Source organism: Rhamphochromis sp. 'chilingali', assembly GCF_963969265.1.
Source record: "Rhamphochromis sp. 'chilingali' genome assembly, chromosome: 6".
NCBI lineage: Eukaryota > Metazoa > Chordata > Actinopteri > Cichliformes > Cichlidae > Rhamphochromis > Rhamphochromis sp. 'chilingali'.
Window position 1 is genome coordinate 40,971,099 of NC_137933.1, and position 20,374 is coordinate 40,991,472.

The window sequence follows — 20,374 nt, forward strand, 5'->3', positions numbered from 1 at the left end:
CAGTGACCTGTTATTGTTCCGTAAGCGTGGAGTTTGTTTCCTGACGTCTGAACAAAGACGGAGCTTCTGGAATCACGAGGTCGAGTCGAAGGCTTAAACCCAGTTCTGATATCAGAGCTCATTTTATTTTACATGCCATAAATCCTTTCAGTACTTTCACAAACAAAGCCAACAGTAATGGAACAGAAGATATAAAAATATAGTTCTCTCTCTCATTTTGGGAAGGAGCAGCCAATCAGGTCACCTGATCATACAGGAAGTTCAGCCCTCGCTTCGTCGTGTCTGAACCTGTGACGAGATGCGTCAGCAGTGGAAGATCTGCTCCAGGTAATAGTCTGTGTCCTGCAGAGGGAAACCTCTGAGGTCAGGGATCCTCGGGCATCATACACTTCCTGTTTCGGACCTGAACCACTTCCATCCTCTCCTTCAGGAAGTTTCCGAAGGCTTCGGTCTCCTTGCTCTCCTCCGTCACTGAAAAATCAAACATCATACGTCCGAATGTTTATGAAATAATTTCAGGCTTCTAAGAAAATCAGGAAGCTTAATCCACGCCAACTCTTTCCTCACCGGCGTGGTCGATGTCGTCTGTGTCGCTGTCCACCGCCTCCTCGTCAGGATTACCGCGTGTCATAATGAGGTCACTGGGCCCGGCGATGTCGGCTTCATCTGCTGGCAGGAAGTCAATCGGTCAGTTAGAACTACAAAAACGTAGCATAATAACAGTTTAGCTTCATGGCGCCGGCTCTACCTGTGGATGGCGTGTTCCTCATGTCGACGGCTCCCAGGTCCTTCCGGAGCCGCTCGAGCTGCTCCTGCTGCTTCTTGCTCTGAGCGTCGGTCTGCAGGACAGGAAGTCGGTTCAGACAGGACGACGTGAGGGCGGAGCAACAGGGAGAAACAAAACAGAGCACTCACCAGCTCTTTGCGGAGTCGTTCGTACTCGGGTCGGTAGTCCCTGAGGAAGCAGGAGGAAGACTTCAGTTCGTCACAACAATTTGTTTCCTCCATGAAAAAAAAAAAAAGAAAAAGAAAAAAAGAACCCAACGCTCAGCGTCGAGCTCCACGACTCAAAAGTCTAGTTTTTATTTTTGAGTTAAATAAAATAACTGTTACTGTTGCTAACCACCACACCATGTTTTACAGACTGTATACTGCTTATGTGGTTATATGGATACTGCAGCAAACAGAGTCCTGTGGTCATTAATTCAAAGTCATTATTTATGGTTTCGTGATGCACGCTCAGTCATCCAGGTCAGGAAATCACTGATTAACCCTTTAAAGCCCACCACAGAACCAAGTCCGCTACAGCTTATCTTTATATTTTTACCTGCTGCAGTGCAGAAGTGTCTTGCCCAAGGACACAACGACCAGGACAGAGCTGGGGATCGAACTGGTTACAAGATGAGCTTCCCAACCCCCTGAACCACGGTCGCCCACAAAATATTTCTAGGTTTATCCCTCAAAACTTTAAATGCAAAAAGTTGCGCAACATACTTTCCAACTACAGAGAATCTATTCTGAGTGTCTTCATAGTTTAATTTTTGACACTAATTTTCCTAAAGTGCAGGAAAAACAAAATATTTTTGTGCACAACATGCAAAAAAAACATCAAAATAAACTAATTCATACAAAAGTGTGATTTAAGTTTATGGCTTTCTGTACAGTTTCTGGGAGGCTTTAAAGTCACACATGACTTTACAAAACTGCAGCAAACCTTTGAAAGGCCTTGTAAAAACTACGTTTCCCACAATCAACTTTCTGGGATTATTTATGGGTATTTGGCGCCCTCTAGTGGCTGACACCACACGCAGCGTCCTCATATTGCAGACACAAAGGACATTTAATCTCTTTACTATTCTTCATCTTTAATAGACTCATAACTTATAGGACTTCAAAAAAAACACTTCAGGTAAAAAATAAAATACAAATTAAAAACCTCTCAGCTTTATGAGGACCAAATGTTTTTATAACTCGCCTATTAAAACTGTATTAAAGGTTAAGGGCGACTGTGGCTCAGGGGGTTGGGAACCGGAAGGTCGCCGGTTCGATCCCCGGGCTCTCGGTCCTGGTCGTTGTGTCCTTGGGCAAGACACTTCACCTGCCGCCTACTGGTGTTGGCCAGAGGGGCCGATGGCGCGATATGGCAGCCTGGCTTCTGTCAGTCTGCCCCAGGGCAGCTGTGGCTGCAACTGTAGCTGCCTCCACCAGTGTGTGAATGTGAGTGGAATTGTAAAGAGCTATATAAATGCAATCCATTATTATTATTAAAGTTTTCAATATGACGGGTGTGGCCTCGCGATACAGGTGTAGCTTGTTAGATTTGTACTGCTGATTGTCATTTATGCTTAGAAATATCTACTCATATATGCTTAGAGTTGTATAATCAATGTCATGTTGGTAGAGGTTTGATCCTTAATAGTCTGCAAAGGCTTGGTGTGCATTCCAGAGTGTTCTGGCATTCACATCCTGGGAGCGTGGGAGAGGTCGTACCTGCTCTTATTGTTTTATGGTAGGATAAACGTGGCTATGTCAGTTTTAGGCTAAGTGCCTTTTGTTTAGATGGACCGCTAGACTCCTGGCACCAGCTTTAGGGAGTCTTCACAGGGTCACATCTTGCACTTGCACACACACAGTACTCTGTGTGTATGTAGACGTCATATGTTAATGAACCTATGTATATTCATGTGAATAAAAGGAGTGCTATGGGGAACCTGGCTGAGAGTCTGTGGTCAAGTGGGTGGAACGACACTTGGCTCCAGGCAGGTCTCTGCATGAGTAACACGAAGAACTTTGCCTACTTGGTGTTCAGTGCTTTTGCTGTGTAGTTAAATTGTCTCGTTCCAGCGGTGGGCCTGTGCTAGACAGACCCAACATAGCTGCTAGCCGCCAGTTTCCTAATCAAGTTTGCTACTGTTGGAGGAGAACTTCACAAAAAAATTAAAACAAAGATTTTACACGTGTTTCATTCAGTGTTGTTGTTGTTTAACTACTTAAATCATGTCAGGTTTGAGGTTTTATTCTGACGCTTTGAGCAAACAAAGATAACCTCGTGTTTTTCCCCTCTGGTCAAAAAGTGCCTGAATGTTTTAAAACAGCTGTATAGAGTCAGATCAGCTCACTGGGAACTCCTCATGCTAATGATCATGCATCATATCACCAGTGTGTCTGACTCACCTCTCGTACTCCTTGGCCGCGTCCTCCACCTGCATAAACAGCTCGTCTAATCCACTTCCTGTCACCGCAGACACGCCCACCACCTGCAGGTGCAGAGACTTTATCGCTTTATCCTTTTCTCTAACTTGCTCTGACCCATCAGTGCGTGAGGTAGTGTGGCTACATCCATCCTTTACATACAGTCTATTTAAAACCCTGTAAGCAGGTAAACCGTCAGCATAGCCTCTCCCTGTGTGCGTCACACAAAGTTAAAACTTTGGGGTTTAAGGATTTGCTAAGGGTCCAGTTTTTCGGCGGTCCCTCTCACCCTCAGGTTGGTGTAGAACTCGTCCAGCACGAGGCTCATGGAGCGCGTCAGGTTGCTCACATACGAGGTTTCCTGGTTCAAAGCGTCCTGGAAAGCCTCAAAGTCCTGCATCCACTCCACCGCAAAGCTGTGGTCAATGATGTCGGTCTGAAAAAGAAAACCACGAGAGGAAACCCCGTCATCAGAAACAACGAGTTCAGCAATGAGCCGGCAGCACGCCGAGCGTCCTCACCTTGTTCATGACCACGATGAAGGGCAGCTTCGTCTTGTAGAGGATACTGAAACACAAAGAATCAGAGGACTTAAACAAAAACTCTGCTGACTGTCCTGATGGGATGCTCAGGTATATTTAGTGACTCATTTCAGGTAAGAACAAGGCCTCCACAATCCCCTGGCTCTTATTTTGAAAGTCTAGCTGCTGTCGTGTATCCCAAACGGCAGGATGATCGAGGGCTTCTGAAGTATCTCTGCAGCCTGCAGCTGGACTCCAGCTCCACCGACTTGGACTGGAGATGGGGGAGGACACGCCCATTTGCTGCTACCAGAACTATGGTGACCAGCGGCGGTCTTAGAAAGTGGAGCTGGAGTCCGACTCCAAGGTGAGAGACTAACGGGAGGAGCAGCTGCTGTAAATCAGACCGCAGAGTCATCACGTCTCACAGAAAACATTAAAATGAATCTGATGTGGTTGGTGTTCGGTACCTGCAGGCGTACAGCATGTTGGACATGAAGGTGACGGGGTTGACGCTGCGGGACGTGTCCATGACGTAGATCACCACACAGGGGAAGGATGACGCCTACAAATGCACGCAGACGCTCTAAACGACTCGTCTTTATTCATAACTTAGACATAAAAGCAGACGAGCAGACCCACCAGAGCTTCGGTGATGATGGTTCCAGACGCCGACCAGGTGAAGACTTCGATCTGACCTGGAGTGTCAATCAGGACGTACCTGGAGCCAGAGAGACACCTGCTCATTCATGCTGTTGTTCAGTATGATGTTTATACGCTGCTCAAAAACATTAAAGGAAACTTTAATCAGGATCAGCTGCTTCGCTGTGAATGAAATGAACAACAGGTGAAACAACACTGAGACAACCCTGAACAGGACTGGTTTTACTGGAGGACATTTTTCCCCTTTTACTGTTTTTCAGGATTTTTGCATTTGGCTGTGGTCAGCATCAGGCCCGACCTGCACATCTTTACACAGATAGTCCGACTCCTGCAGGATGGCACATCCATAAGTGCTACTGAAGGTTTGCCGTGTCTCCCAGCAAAGTCTCAAGAGCATGGAGGAGATTCCAGGAAACAGGCTGTTACTCTAGGAGGGCAGCACTCCTAGTAACAGGAGGAACAGGATGAGCACGACCAGAACTACAAAGAGGCCTCCAATGAGACACCGCTGCGAATGTCCAACCAATCAGACACAGACGGGGGGCGTTGTCGGAGCCTATGCTGGTGCAGCCTCTTATCTCGAGACTATGCAGGCCGTCCCTAGAGGATGAAGGAACTGATCCATGCACTGCCCCGCATCGCCCGACCTAAATCAGTAGAACTCCTCTGCGATGTTACGTTTCTCATCAGGACATCACCCCGGCGCCGTCAGGCATTCATGCAAACACGTGGGGGGATTCAAACTCCCGAGAATCATTTCTGAACTCCTGCAACGAAATCTGAACAAAACGGGCCTGCATCGATTTTTTTACTTTGATTTTGGGGCGCCTTTGAATTTAGCCCTGTGTAGGCGCATCATTTCAATTTCCATTACCCCTAACCTATTACCCTCAGTGAGATCTGCTGTGCTTTAAGGTGTTCCTTTAATATTTTGGAGTGTTGTGCATCACAACCACACACAGGATGCCGCTGGCATCCCTCACAATCCTTAAAACATTTAGCTGCAAATAAGCAGCTACATACTGACCGGTGATTCTGTCGCTTCTTCTCGATGAACTGCATCACCTGAAGAAAACAAACACAAAGTCAGCATCCGAACTGTTTGTCTGGTGTGAACATTCGTACCGCGGGATGTTGAGATTTGTGAGTCACCTGATCAAAACGGGTGGCGAACAAGTTGAGTGACGTCACGATGCCGCCGTTGGGTCCGAGGCCGTACTGCTTCATCACCTCCTTGTAGTTCACCGTGTCCCTGATGTCTGAAAGCAGGAGGACAGACAGAGAAAACTAACAGACGCTGAAGATGACGTGGAGCTAAAAGTCTTTCCGGCTCCGTTTGAGTCACAAAAACACGTGAAGGTTTATTTGCTTTCGCTGTGATGTGTAATGCAAATATTAAATGCACTTCTGCAAATCCAGCATCGCACATCAAGTTTTAAGTTCAGTTTGGTTTGAATGAGTAGGGTCCAGCAAACACATGGATCCTTACCGATGTTTGCAGGGAAAGGGACCTCGTGGACGGCGGGGTCCAGGTTGATGACATATGGAGGAGCTTTGAGGGAATGCAGGTGAGCCGTCAGCCTCTGCAGGAAACAAAAGTACTCAGATTACTCGAGACTGCGGCTCACTTCACAACAGGCAGACAAACAGGAAACACTGTTCATATGGAGGAAATGTTCTGAGGAAGAGGGGGGAAGCTGAAGATGTTAACATCAGCTGCTTAAAAAAAATCTTCATCTCTGAGCTCAGACTGAAGGAGCAGCAAACATCAGTCACAGGGTGTCATTGGTTTAATTTAGGGACTTTATTAAGCTATTTTAACATTTATTGGGTTATATACAATTTAGTAAAGTTTGACTCTACTCTATATTCTATTGTTTTCTACTTAAACGTGCTGAGACTATGTAATCCATACCTTGCTGACCTAACTTATATTCTATTGAGCTTTTATGCTTTCTCTAAGTTATTTTATTAAAGGCTGTTGTAGGATAACTAACCTGCTGCCTCTCCTACCTGACTGAAATCAAACTGATTTTCTTTGATGCTAATGGGTTTGTGCGCGTTTTGGGGGCTTCCTCGGTGTGCCACAGAAAGCTGGTTGGTACCTGAGTTTTAGCTGAATTAAATAATTAAAAAAGCTCTCCCTCCTCCTCTGATGTAAACCTGCTCACACACCGGTACCTGTCGCTGCTCGTTTATTTACCTTTCGCTCTCTCTGAAGAAGCTAACTCATGCGGCTAGCTGCGTTAGCCGCTAAGGGACCGGGACTCACCTGGACGAAGGTGGTTTTCCCGGAGCCCGCCATGCCGAGCACGATGAGACACACGGGTTTGTCCCCGGCAGCAGCTCCCGGGACCCCGCTGCCACCTGCCGTCGCCGAACTGCCCCGGGTCTCCGGGAAAGCCGCATCAGTGCCGGGACAATCCGCCGCCGCTGCCATGATGCTGGAGGGATATTATAGTAACCGGCTGCCGTCCACACGCAGCCGCTGTCGTAAAATGGAAACGCGGTGTTCAAAACGAAAGGCAGAAGGCAGCAGCGTGTTTAATAAACCACGATGAAAACACAAGGAAACTTTATTAGAATATTTTACAGATAAATTAATATAAATAAAAAAAACACGTGACTGCAGAGAGTAAAATATTTCTACTGTTCACGGGTCTTAAAAAATTAGAAATATTACGTTTAGTAAATTTTAGTAGTTTATAATTTATTAGTAACACAGTATATAAATAATTAATCATTTCTATATTATATATATTTCTGTATTTTAAAAGAATATTGGCTTTACTAGTTTTATGTTTTGCAAATATTTTAAATAATTAATTTTAATATACGTAACTGGAATTTTCACATGTATCACTAACACTTCCTTTTTTAAAAAAATTATAAACCAATAAATACTTATTTTTCTCATTATAGTCTAGAAATATTCTGAAATTTTACTTTCCTTGAATAAAACTCTAAAAGAAGTAGATTCTTCGTCAAATGAAAATTGCTAGAAGTGTGGTGGATGATTTTCACAATAAGTCTCCTCCAGCAGTGGATAAAACTTCAACATAATAAACATTTGCATAAAAACAGATTTTAAATGTGTGGATTTTATATTTTGCTACATGAATGAATGTGAACGAGGTAAAACAGCCAGCCTTTTCAGTCATTTTATTGCAAATGAAAAATGTGAGCATACATGTAATTAAATCTTCAGTGCAGATTAAAAGTACAATACACCATCCATAAGCAAAAGCCTCATAATAATCAGACGATAACACAGTCTAACTCAGACAAGGGCACCAGTCATTCAATATAATAATCAAAGTTAAGAAGGAGAAATAATGAGACAAAAAATATGAAATAATAGGATACGACAAAAAAGAAAACATCAAAAGTCAGAGTCAGCTATCAAAAGAATTTAAAACATCAAAAAGTGTAAAAGATTTCTGATTATGGTGCAAAGCAGAAATTCAGTTTCCAGTTTAAACCAAAACTACAACAATGAAAGATTTAGAAATCTGACGACGAGCACGTTCAGGAGCTGCAGCTGAGCAGGATCCAGACTCACCGAGCCATCACTGCTTTTCTTATCTGTAGAACATTGTGATCTGCAGCTGTCTTCTATCCAGCGTTCTGTCCTTGACTTTTTGTTTTCTAAATGAGAAACTCTCTCCAAAATCTGTTCTGCAGCGTTTCACTGCAGGTCGCAGTCGGACGTGAAATACAGCAGTGAGCTCTCACAATCACAGTAAACTGAAACTAGGTCTTCAAATATATTTTACTCGACTGAAGTAAAACTAAAAACACTGCCTGAAATGATCCTGTGCTTCCTTAAGTGAACTTGAGATCGACCCATTTAGATCATTTCATATTTTTATTGTTTCAGTCTAGAGCAGCTTTGCATGAGTCACTATTAAAAATAATCCTTCTTTACCTTCTGCTGAACCTGGATGTAGCCACTGTGATGTCACCCTTTGTTTTCAGCTTGTGGAATTGAACAAATTATTTTACTGTTACAATATAATCTACAGCATTAACATTGCATTAACAGTATAACAGATGGCTTTAAGACGGCATTAAGATGTTTAGACATACAGGCGCCATATTAACCTTTATTCCAGGTGCAGTTATACACACCCTGCAGTTTGTGCTTCTTAAAGAGTTGAAGCTCAGTCAGTTAATTGAAGGTCAGAAGCTTCGTCCGGCGCTAGGTCCAGACGATCTATTGTGTAAGTGACTTAGAGCTACGGAAGGACACGCTTACAAAACATACATGCCATGTTATTCATTATTATCTTTTATTCGTTTATATCCTTTTTATTAAGCTTTGAGTAGTGGCATTTGATTAAAGCATTTATTCAATATATTCCGTATATAGTTTCAGTTAGGTTGTTACACATATGAGAGTGGCTTCTGTCTGGTAAGAGGTCATGAGTTTAGTTGGCGAGGTGAGACAGAGGGCATTTGAGGTCGAGACACACACATAGTAGGTAGACTCATTTCTAGGTAAGAGTTTGCAAGCTTGTAACTGCATTTTGGAGACGGAGAAAATGTTCTTTTCAAATGTGTCAGAAGTCGTTAACAGAACATTTGTGGTTTTGAAACTTATGCATGTGAGGTATCTGCTTAACGCAACAGGGTGCGTAATAATACCCCGATGCTATAAAACAATTGCTTGTGTATTGTTAGAAGGAGATCGATGCTGATTGTGTGACAGCGGAGGAGCAATAATGTCAGTGACACAAACACATCGATGGGACCGTGGGCACGAAGTGGGCTGTATTATTACTGTGGGCATAACACTCTTTTGGTTCGTGTTCCTATGGGAAGTGTAGGAACGTGCGCAATGGTGAGATTAGGAGCTCCACTTGTGCTAATTGGGGGCAGAGCAAAGGTTATACCAGAAAGAAACACACGCACATTGGCAGCCAGGCGCAAGAGACACATTTTGGCAAAGAGAGGGACCGAGGGAGCACATGCCTACGACCCTACGATGAATTCACCCACCTGGATTGATTCCATAGGAGTTCCCAATGAATATAAATTAGCAGACCAAATAGCTTCAGGATTTGAAAGTATGTTCACATGGATAACACCGAATAAAAATGTTGACCGCATAAACTATGTCCATTATAATGTGCTGAGGCTCTCTAACCTGACCAGGGACGCCATGGAGGGGCTCGCGGAACAATTGGGTCCGACCTCGTTGATGGCAGTGCAAAACAAGATGGCCCTTGACATGTTGTTGGCGGAGAAGGGAGCGTGTGTGCCGTGTTTGGTGACCAGCGTTGTTTTGTATCCCTCCTCGATATCTGAAACCGTAACAAGCTTCAAGCTTCATCATTATTCTTTTCACAGTCGTCGTTTGTTTGTATCAGGAGTGTGCTGAGGTATCATCCAGCACTCCTTGTTTGATTGCCAAATTGCATGCATTTACTAAAGTTTCAAACTGGAGCTCCGCCTCCTTGGACGCTCTGTTAGCAGTGACCTCACAGCGGCCATATTATTGGCCACATGACGTCATTAAAAATGCTCCAACAGCACAAACACGGTGCAGAGGTCCAGTTTAGGAGAAGCTGTTTGAGCTCCTCTGTCACTCAAAGCTAACTTTATAATGTTGTCAGTCCATGAGGATTATTTTGAACTGTGAATCATACAAAGCTACCCTAGTGACGTGTTTGTATGAAAATGAGATCTTTGTGTGTTGCTTTTTTCAGTTCAGCTCAGTTACTCACTCGAGAACAATCCATTGTGAACTGTACTCGAGTGAGTACTGACGTCGGGCTCTGCACTCTCTGGCCCAGTGTCCAAACTTGCTGCAGTAAAAGCAGCGATCTTTTCTCTTATTCCTGCGAGTCTGGCTGCTTCGAGGTGGCTCTGGCAGTGCCAGCACATCTGATCTCCACTCTCCCGGATGAGTTACAGATGGCTGATGTTTTGAGGTAAACGTGCCCTTTAACTCCATGTTTTCTAAAATAAATTTGATCTTGGAAAAAGTAAAAGTTTCCCACTCAACATGATCCTTCAAAAGCTTCGCCACGTGAGGCTGCAACTTATCTACAAGGTGAAGATTAAACAGAAAAGCATTTGCTTCACTCATAGTGGAATTCCACAGTCGGTGGAAACGTTCAGTGAAATCTGTCACCGACTCTCCGGGTTTCTGAAGAATCAACCAAGGGGGCACAAATTCAGGGTCATTCCAGGCTGCATTTTTAATCGAGGTGGCGCACTGTGTGTCGAGCCAGGCCGTCATATCACGAGTACGTCGCCACCTGGCCTCGCCATCCACTCCTGGCAAGTCAAAATGTTCCTTCACATTTTCCCACTTGTAGTTATAAACTAACTTCAGCAACTTTTTGAGCTCAGCAGGAGACGGCTGATACACCATGCAGGTGAAACGCAGCCACCTGTGGAAGTCGCTCGGTGTTTTGATGGGGTCAGGAGCATCTCTTAACAGATCGTAGAGCTCGCCTGGGGTCCATACGGCCTTTATGCCATCCACAAATTCTCTGCCGCTGCTCTGCTTTTCTGCCGTAGACCAGGTCGCGACAGGCGACTCTTTCGGAAGACTTCCCTCGTCCGTTTGCGTGCCTTTTTCCTCAGGCGACTCTTTCAGGAGACTTCCCTCGTCCGTTTGCGTGCCTTTTTCCTCTTGCGTTTTAACTTGTGGAATATTTGGCGGCGGTTGTAGTACTTTTTCAGCTTCGGGACTTTGGTACCCCTGAAGGAGCCAGTCATAGTTTAGCCCCACTTGTTGCAGCTCCTTGAATAACTTCTCCTCACTCGGGTGAGGTTGTACCAGTGTCACAGCAGAAGGAAATTCCTTTCGCTGCTCTGGTCTTTTGGGACCTTCAAATGTTTTCTGCCTCAGACGCTTTGAGCTGTTGGACCCCATGATGCTCGCTCTCGGTGTGCAGTGAAGGCTGATTAACACTCCAGGTGTTTATCTGAAACAGAATAAATGTTGATCAGTTTTGGAAACACACTCGTGATGTTCAGATTGGCACAGTTAACGGATAAATAAAGGCCGTCTCATCATCATCATCATCATCATAACCTGTAACCCCCATCGTGTAAAATGACCAATTAACATCCAGAAAACTTTCATCATGCCTGATATATTATGACATCATCATGACTAATATGTGTGTGCTGCATCTAAAGTCAAAGGTCACTCTTTCAAGGATGCCAATATTCACATTTTGGACAGAGAAGACGGAGTGAACGACCCTCTTTAGACGGAGGGCGGAGCTTATGACACCGACTGTCTGATGTTCTTATGGAGAACAGTAGAGTTTAAATACCAGGGACTCTCCACCGTTTGGTTTTACAGCTGCAGAAGCTTCTCAGATGAAACTTAAAGAAGTCCAGTGGCTTTTCTTTCCAAGAAGCAGATCTCTGCAAAGACCAGATTATGAACAAAGTGACAAAATTATTGGAACTTCCGATTATTGTGTCTTTGAGTGTTTTAATACCTTTGGAAAAGGGCGAAATAACAGTGCAGGGTCCAACGTCATGTGGCTAACAACGAGGAGCTGTGAAGGCAGGACAGAGAGAAGTTATCGCTCTGTTGTTGAACACAAACATGCAAAGCATATCTTATCCCACGCAGACAGCTTTCTGTGAGCACGCTCAACTGAAGCCTTAAACTTGTCCACTACAAACTCAGGCAGTGACAAGTAGTCTGACAGCAGCATGAAACTAATTCAGAACATTCGACGCAGTTTGCGATTCAGAGAAGAGAAAGAGGAAGTAAAGGATGCAGATTTACTGAAATAAAGGCACTTACAACCTGCTGTAAGGAATACTACCCCAGTACTCTTAGTCGAGTAAGTGAAAAAGTCTGAAGCCACCATTCATTTCTTTTGGAAGGTGTTTCAGAGAGAAACTGGCCATATTTTATCGTACCACCCACGACTCAGGGCAGAGTTCCCCAGTAATTAGCTTCAGTTTATATGATTGTAATTGTGTTTACCTACAAATACTTAAAGGTCAATTCATATTAATAATTGTACTAAAAATAAATGCAAGTCTTTGGTTGGAAACAAAAAAATGTATAGAAATTGCCTTCCTACCTGTACATTTATCCTTTCTGAGGTCCTGATGAGTAAAGTGAGCGAGGAAGTTCAGAGAAGACAAAGGCTGATCTCATTTCAGCGTGAGGCTGGTAGATCCACACGACTGCTGTCGTTTCCTCTTCTAAAACACAGTAACAGAAAGTTTGTCCTCAGAGCGGAGCAGATGTGGACAAACGTGAATTAAAAAGTGGGTTCGGTTTGGCCTGAAATTTGTCTGTTTGCAGCACGGAGCCTCTGATGAAGACGCCTGCTGGAAAGTTACAGGGGCGGAGCTCGAACTGAGAGGCTGAACCATGAAACTATGAAAGTACAGATATAGAAATGAGCTGAACAGACTTTTGGATATCTGCAGTTCCTTTCATGCATGGGAAATCTGTTTTTTATTTTTTAAATAAAAACTGCAAACCATGAGGTGACAAACTGATATATGGTCCCTGTGCTGCAGGCACAGCTGAAGGGCAGTGAACGCCTTTGCTCTGTTTTCACAGGCTCCAAAACATTCCCAGCCTAAACTAGTTTGCAGTGTCTGCCTTTACAGATGGATTCTGTGCATTATTTTGTTTCATACCAAGATTCAGCTTTCGTTCGCCTACGTCCTGTTTTATATCCTTAACCCTTTGACCCCTGCGTGGAATACATGTGCAGACATGCAGGACCTCCACAAAAAACACAGAGTCCCGTTTCCCCTCTTTGCCCAGCGCCTCTCAACAGATACGACTTGTTTGCCTCTCCTGCTACATATTTCACGTTGAACTGTGTTTGACCTGCAAAGGGGACTGGATTTCAGTACAAGTGACGTCTGTGATCTTTGTTTAGTGACGGGTGTAGAAAAAAAGTTTCACCTTCAGTTTGTTTAAAGTTTAAAGCGAGGGGCGAGTCCTGCGCTGCAGCTGCTGAGATGAAAACAGGAAGAACTGTTAACTGACTCAAATATGTCACCCTGTTATTTTTAAAGTGACTTTTTGTGACTTCCTTCTGCAAATTCTAAAATATTTTAATTCAATTCAATTCAGTTTTATTTATACACAACAACAGTCGCCTCAGATCTGAGCGCTTTATACTGTAAGCTAGACTCTACAATAATACATACAGAGAAAAACCCAACAACCATATGACCCCCTGTGAGCAAGCACTTTGGCGACAGTGGGAAGGAAAAACTCGCTTTTAACAGGAAGAAACCTCCAGCAGAACCAGGCTCAGGGAGGGGCGGGGCCATCTGCCTGTATTTTACCAGGTGCCTTTCATCTAAACTAGTTCAGTAGCTCAGTAATAAAACAGCAATAGTTGGATAATAATGTGAAAATAAAGACTCAGTGGGGTGTGGAGATTCAGAGACCTGATTTTTAGACCGATTACGTCACAGAGACGCGACGAAGGCTGTCCAACTTCGAAGACTCTTCCAAATGCAGCCAACAAGTGCGTCCTCCTTTTCCCAGATTTGAAGGATGTGTCGGGTGTATCCTTCGTGGCCCAACCTATCCCATAATTCATAGTGCTGCCCAGCCGATTCCAGTTTCCAACAATGGCGGCAGCTACTTAATTTTAATATTACTCTAATTACTCTTTCTGGAGAGAGAAAAGAAACTGCTGTACGTAGAGCAGCGGTCCACAACCTTTTTTGCGCCACGGACCGGTTTATGCCCGACAATATTTTCACGGACCGGCCTTTAATGTGTCGCGGATAAATACAACAAAATAAAACTAGTACCGGTACCGAAAAAAAGAAGATTTATTTATAACACATGTGAAAAGACCCAGGAAAACCGAGTTAACGATAAAAACGATAACAAAATAACGCTGAAAACCGATAAAAACCCTGAAAACCACACATTTCACACCTGAGCCTCAACTCTCGCGGCCCGGTACCAAACGACTCACGGACCGGTACCGGTCCGAGGCCCGGGGGTTGGGGACCGCTGACGTAGAGAATGTAGCTGTGTAAACTTCAAATATCTGCTCGATTTATCAAGACATCACATATTTCTAAAAGTGCTCCGACATTTTCGGAGACGTCTGTTACCCACCAGCTCGATAGCTGACCGCGGCGATAACGGCGAACTCTGGGCACATCGTTTTCAACCCACCGGAGTTAAACATGATATATAAGTCACTCAGATAGCTTAAAAATGTTATTTTTTCAGTGTTTGATTTGTTCCTGAGTAAATCGGTTTGGCTGAGATTAAAGTTCTAGTTTTCACACAGCTGAATAAACGTCAAACAGAAAACTGATTAAACAGAAGTGAGACGGTCGAGAGTTTACTCCTGTGTCCTGTTATATTGAGGAAGCAAGCAGCAGACGGCCGAGTTTCTTAAACTCTACAGAGACAGCGGTGACGCAAATCTGTCCAGCTTTTTCAGTCTTCAAAGGACCCGCCCACGTAGACCGCGAAGGCCGGGTCCTCAGGAGGATGCAGCCTATGAATTTGGACACAGCTAATAACAATGCAATGCCATGTAATCGCCATGGTAATAAGGCTACTTTCACGGGTCGCCACTGATGGTAGCTCTGCTAGTTGGAAGTTTTATACCAGCTAGGGATCTTTGACTGTATGTGATTACCATGGTAACAGGAAAGAGCTTGATATGAATCTTGTAATATCAGGTGTGGGAATGTTAGTCACCGTCTGATTGACAGTTTTTATCAGGTGGCCCCGAGTGTCAGGTGTGCAGCAGCATGTTTAGTTGACCGATGATGGTAAGTTCTCCAGCAAGAGAGCGTCACTGAGCTGCCACACGTTGTCACGTTGGCAGCTCAGTGACGCTCTGTGTTGGATTTCTAAACAGGCTAAGAAGCTAGATCTTCTGGTGTCTCAAGCTAAAGAGTCCAAAGCTGGTCATGCTGTTACCACAGCGCCCCCACATGACAGAGAAAAGAAACTGCTGTATGTAGATGCTTGTGATTAGTTACAGAAAAGACACGACTGGACAAATCATAGAAAGAAACTCATTTATTGATAGTTAAATAGTAAAATAAAGTTTTCTTTTAAGGATATGTTGAACTGTTTTGAGGTGAGACGAGCAGCCGCACAGGAGTCAGGGAGGCTTTCACAATTTAAAATTAAATGAATCTGTCAGACTGAAGGGAGACATGACTTCACATCAGCACAAAACTCTTTCACATTATCACTGAACTCTCTACAGAAATAAAAACAAAGCTCTGACGGTACATCTAGACCACATTAAGTCATACAGTCACATTTTAAAGTTCACAGGTGTCTTTATATCAGGGGTGTCAAACAGGAGGCTCGGGGGGCCAAAAGTAGCCCAGCAAAGACTCTAATTCGGCCGGTGGAACAAGTGAAGGAAGGCATAAATTTTGCCCTTTTAACTGTATTTCCGTAAGTTTGCAGCTTTTCTTACTGATAAAGACGTCCACCATCCACATTCATACTATAACACAGAAATAAAATAACAGAAAATCAGTTTGAGGGCAGAAAATTTCTTTTTTCAATAATGAGACTACAGTAAAAGTTTTCTGTGAATTAACAAAAACTTGGTGTTTTATAAGTACAGTGTGAGGAATGAGCTCTCTGAACATTTAAGCCCAAAGAGTCAGGCTGGCAGGTTTCTTTCTTTCCTGCAGCTGCTTTTATTTATCACGTAGAAAAACTGAGCTGTACTGTGCAGACTGCCCTTCTTGGTCTCATATGAACACATGTCAGGGATTAAATATGTACTTAAGCTTCTTTACGCTGACAGAAAGGCCACTTTCACTGGTCCGGGCCTTTTAACACAGGGTGGGCTGTATGTGGCCACAATGCAAACTGAGTCTGACACCCCTGCTTTACACCTTTATCCAGCAGAAACTGACAGTTTGACAAAAACAGCTTTAAAAATCTCTTCAAAGGGATCAAATCTGCATCATTACCTCACATGAAAATACAAATAAATAAAAACATGAACAATATCTCAAAGAAATATAGTGAAACTAAAACATTTCTTCACATTCATTCTCCTCTCTTCATTACTTTTTAGTCTCTTTAAAGCTAATTCATGTGCAGCTTCTTCATATTGTGCATGTGCCCAATACTGTCCTGTTTTGCATAGTTTAACATTTGATTCCTTCACAGCTTGAGGGGGTCGGACCGCTCTCACATCGCTCTGCTAAATGTGGAGCCATGAAGCTGTTTGCTAAGCTGAGCAGAAAAAGGTGCGTCTCTGTAAAGGCTCACAGCGTTTCTGCCAGGATCCAAACCAAGTCAGCTTTAGAGGATTTTCAGCCACTTGTTCCGAGCTCGAGCATCCTGACTTTTACTCTGCTGCAGGTCAGAGACCTCACCAGCTTTTTACTGCTCTGCATCCATCTGACAACAACATTAGTCACATTAAAAACATATTTATTTGAAGTCCCGACAGTAATTATGGACTCTTCCTTAGTAAACTCAGTGCATTTACATGATGCTGTTACTGACCGTGAAACAGTCGATCAGCTGACTGTCTCTCTGCTTCTTCTTTGGTAAATGAAACATACTAAAATCTTTCCTTGGACTCATCGTTGCATTAAAACTCGAGGCTTCGTGCTCAGCTAAGCTAACGTCTCCTGGCCTCAAATTTGCCCAAATGTTGAACTATTCATCTTCTGTTCACGCTTCCAGCCGCTCTGGCATAAAGTGAAGCTACAGCGGCACTCTGCTTTAGTGGCATTTCACATTAATCTGCATGTGCAAACTACTCAAAAAATACAATAAAATACAACAAAATAAATACTAAAGTGTGAAAGCACATCCTCGTGTCTTTGGTGAAGTCTCTGTGCTTCAGAGGTTAAACCTGCAGGTCTCACAGTTTTAACCGTGTGAGGAAAAAGAGACTTTTTAATTTTAAAAAAACATGGGAAGAAATCTCACTTTCTTTGGAGTTTCTGGTCTGTTGGTTGGACGTTTACTGAAAGGTGGAAACAAGCTGCTTTCAGACGAGTTATTCCAAGAAATAATCAAAAAACCTGACTGACTGCAGTCCTGCCTGATTTAAGTCACTCATTAAACTCTACAGAGCAGACTGACGCTCGGACGGATGATGGATCCGTCTTCATCACAACTCAGTTTTAAACAAAAAGAAATCACCACCAGTTTTCACTTGCAAGTAACGTCTGAATGACGAAGGAAAGTTACAGGTAGTTGGAGATAAAGTGCTATATTAAATAAGCTTGATATGTATTTGCACAAAGCAGCGCAGCAGCTGTAATAGTTTTCTGTCACACAGCAAAGGTCTGAGGCTCTTTGAGGACGTGAAGCCTCTGAGTCTGTCTGCGCTTTAGTGTTGGTGCTGTTTATGATTAAGACTCCAGAATGACCGATCACGGTTAGTTTCTCTCAACTATCCAGACCAAAACGGGCCTGGATAGTTGCTGACATATTGTGGTGTGGACTGGCAGCTTCAGGACAGAAAATCTTCTACTACTACTTACAGAAAACATTTTCACATGCAGGCAGAAAGCTGTGATAAATATTCTTATAGTGTAAGTGAAGGTGCTGCACAGCTATAAATGGCCTTCAGTGTGAGTAAAGCTTAGTTTCTCAGATCACTTAGTAATTTTGGGCCTTACACAAGTGCAGCCCACCGGGACTTCGATAGGCGTCTTCTGGACTCGATATGTGTCTGCGTCCTTACACTTGGTCTTCATCAGGACCACCATCGGAGCCCGAACCTCCACAGAGTTGTAGTCGTTCACCTCGCGCCCGTCGATGATGCATCCCTTACAAAGGCACTCGGCAAAGATGATGTCACGTGGATACCTGCTGTCGTTTCGGTCTATGCTGGAGACACAGACAGACAGAAAAGACCTCAACACGTGCAGGAGACAGTGAACACACAGCAGATTCAGTCAGGACAATACGCGGCTTCTCAAATCAAAGCTCGTTTAATATTAAAGCTGGTAGCTTTCATCTGCTCGCTGGTTCCAGGTTGAACTTCCTGAACCAGCTCAGCAGCCGTCCATCCATTTCTACTCCGCAATAATCCAGCCTGCTCTCTGCACGTCCAAACTTTGGATCAGCCACCACCAGAGATGGGCAGTAACGCGTTACTTGTAACATCCACCATACCTGCTGCTGAACCAAAGCATGATGTATACCATGTTGGTAAATAAATAAAGAATTATTAAATATGTTCCAATTCAAATCGATTTTAGCCAGAATAACGCGTTATCGATTCATTAAATCCTGAATCTATTTTTGTCAGTCTCTGACCAAAATTCACTGAACCAGCAGCAAAAAAAGTTCCAAGCTACACTTCACATTTGTAAAACATCGTCACTGTTTCTCTCTTACTTTGACTGTTTTGCTTCCACCACGATACGATCTCACTTCCTGCACAGCTCTGTCTCTCTAAGTGTCCTTCAAGAACAGTTTCCCATCTCAAATCTCTGTTTTCTGCATTATTTGCTGCTTATTACGCACCAGTCTACCTGTGTGTTCAGTGCTGTCAGCCTCTGACAAGAAAGCCTGTTCAGTGCAGAAATGTAAACTTTTTAAAATGATGCCAAAACTCTTAGCTGAGTCTCTAATCAAACCTCTGTAACTTCAGCAGCATCAAGTTCAGAAGCTGATTCGTGGTTTTCTTCCATTTTTGATTGGCTGCAGAATATTTTTAAGGTTATCTGTTAGAAAAAGCCAGACCAGGAAAATCTCCTTTATGTGTTTCTGTTTTAGCCTCAGTTACTTTGACACAAACGCATCTGTTGTGATGCTCACAGCTCTGATGAAGGGTCAGCCTTGTTTTTATACAGAGATTGAAAAAAAATATAGAATTAGAATATTTCTGACTGTCAGTCAAAATTCAGTCGAATCGATGATAGAAATTTGCGACAATACCCAACATTCAAACTTTCATTCAAACAGTAATGAGTGAGAGAATGAGCATTTTTGTCCCTCTGCGGGTTCCATACTTACTAGTAACGCCACGGAGACAGCGCGCGGCCGTTGAGTTCGTGCATTTGCTGGGCAGCCTGTTCGCAGGTGGTGAGCTCCTGGTGCTCGCGGGCGTCGCGCTGAAGGTCGAGCTTCTTCAGGTTGACGTCAAACTTCCGCTCGCGGGCCTTCACCTTCTCGGCGCTGAGACACCTGGAAGCGGCCGGGCGGAGCTCGTGCATTTGCTGGGCAGCCTGTTCGCTGGTGGTCAGGTTCTGGTGCTCGCAGGCGTCCACCATCTCGGCGCGGAGCTCGTAGAGGATCAGCAGAGAGAAATGCAAAGTGGCAGAAACAGTCAGAGAGAGCTTGGCGTGATTGGCCATCTTGACTTCGGACGGCTGAGACTGGCGCCGCTCCATTGAAGCTGCTTTAAATACGGTAGCGGAGCTCCTACGGCTGCCCGGTTGCCATGGGGATCTCCTCAACATTTCCTCACGACAAACAGTCCACGTGCGGCCCCGCCCCTCTGCTGTCTGTGCGCTGTGTTTGTGACCGCGAGCAGACAGCCTCGTACCTCTAATAAACTCCGCCGTGAGCTCTTTTTAAACATTTCACACGTTTCATTGTTGGTTTGTTTTTTTAAAGGTAGAGACAGATGTTTATGTTTTACAGAAAAAGGTTTTATCGCCTGAAACGTGAATATTGTCAGGTTTTCTGCAACTGCTGCTGTTCTGATCCTCAACAGTACATCTCAGTGTTTACATGTGTTTACACAGTTTTTTTTTTTTTTTGTTAATTCTGTGGAGCTGAACACTGCGGCTTTACACAAGACTGAATACAGCTAAATCTGACTTTCTGTAGCTTTTTATTAGCAGTGACTTTATTTATTCTTCACATGTTGATAGTTTCATGGTGACTTTTGGCAAAATGCAGTGACAACAGATCTTTGACTTTAATGTGTTTCTTTTTGTTGTTCCCTTTTTTTTGACCTATTGACCTATTCAAGGCTGTAATAACCTCATGCCAAATAATCTATTTTGCAATTAATGTTTGGAAAATATTGGATATTATGGGTCTTCCC

At 43.8% G+C, this 20,374-nt stretch overlaps 3 protein-coding genes across 5 annotated transcripts; all 3 read right to left on the minus strand.

Annotated features, from left to right (window-relative positions):
- Positions 1-103: 103 nt before the first annotated feature.
- Positions 104-6,860, minus strand: gpn1 (GPN-loop GTPase 1). Of its 2 annotated transcripts, none has more exons than XM_080884410.1 (13): positions 6,649-6,860; positions 5,866-5,959; positions 5,529-5,635; positions 5,404-5,441; positions 4,356-4,434; positions 4,184-4,278; positions 3,714-3,759; positions 3,482-3,628; positions 3,175-3,257; positions 916-955; positions 749-839; positions 568-669; positions 104-471 (listed from the first exon to the last, which is right to left on the minus strand). In XM_080884410.1, exons 1-13 carry the CDS (start codon positions 6,814-6,816, stop codon positions 365-367), a joined length of 1,197 nt encoding a protein of 398 aa, XP_080740536.1. In that variant the 5' UTR covers positions 6,817-6,860; the 3' UTR covers positions 104-364. The 2 variants fall into 2 exon arrangements, with proteins under 2 accessions (XP_080740536.1, XP_080740537.1); XM_080884411.1 differs by having other exon boundaries at positions 568-666; positions 6,649-6,859.
- A 669-nt stretch (positions 6,861-7,529) lies between these two features.
- On the minus strand, positions 7,530-13,134 carry LOC308398958 (uncharacterized protein). Of its 2 annotated transcripts, XM_080885861.1 has the most exons (5): positions 13,017-13,134; positions 12,446-12,569; positions 11,846-11,905; positions 11,675-11,768; positions 7,530-11,317 (listed from the first exon to the last, which is right to left on the minus strand). In XM_080885861.1, exon 5 carries the CDS (start codon positions 11,263-11,265, stop codon positions 10,102-10,104), a length of 1,164 nt encoding a protein of 387 aa, XP_080741987.1. In that variant the 5' UTR covers positions 11,266-11,317; positions 11,675-11,768; positions 11,846-11,905; positions 12,446-12,569; positions 13,017-13,134; the 3' UTR covers positions 7,530-10,101. The 2 variants fall into 2 exon arrangements, with proteins under 2 accessions (XP_080741987.1, XP_080741988.1); XM_080885862.1 differs by lacking the exons at positions 11,675-11,768; positions 13,017-13,134 and having other exon boundaries at positions 12,446-12,671.
- Positions 13,135-15,455: 2,321 nt separating this feature from the next.
- Positions 15,456-20,374, minus strand: LOC308398366 (uncharacterized protein). The gene is made up of 2 exons (XM_080884938.1): positions 19,336-20,374; positions 15,456-18,201 (listed from the first exon to the last, which is right to left on the minus strand). The coding sequence occupies exons 1-2, from the start codon at positions 19,779-19,781 to the stop codon at positions 17,967-17,969; spliced, it is 681 nt and encodes a 226-aa protein (XP_080741064.1). The 5' UTR covers positions 19,782-20,374; the 3' UTR covers positions 15,456-17,966.

Excerpts from the sequence above, each read along its gene's own strand:
- gpn1 (XM_080884410.1), bottom strand. The coding sequence starts at position 6,816 with ATGGCAGCGGCGGCGGATTGTCCCGGCACTGATGCGGCTTTCCCGGAG. Across the intron at positions 4,435-5,403 it reads AAGAAGCGACAGAATCACCG|GTACGTCCTGATTGACACTC; the intron begins GTCAGTATGTAG and ends CTCTGGCTCCAG. Across the intron at positions 840-915 it reads AACGACTCCGCAAAGAGCTG|ACCGACGCTCAGAGCAAGAA; the intron begins GTGAGTGCTCTG and ends CCTGTCCTGCAG.
- LOC308398958 (XM_080885861.1), bottom strand. The coding sequence starts at position 11,265 with ATGGGGTCCAACAGCTCAAAGCGTCTGAGGCAGAAAACATTTGAAGGT.
- LOC308398366 (XM_080884938.1), bottom strand. The coding sequence starts at position 19,781 with ATGTTGAGGAGATCCCCATGGCAACCGGGCAGCCGTAGGAGCTCCGCT. Across the intron at positions 18,202-19,335 it reads CTGTCTCCGTGGCGTTACTA|CATAGACCGAAACGACAGCA; the intron begins GTAAGTATGGAA and ends CTGTGTCTCCAG.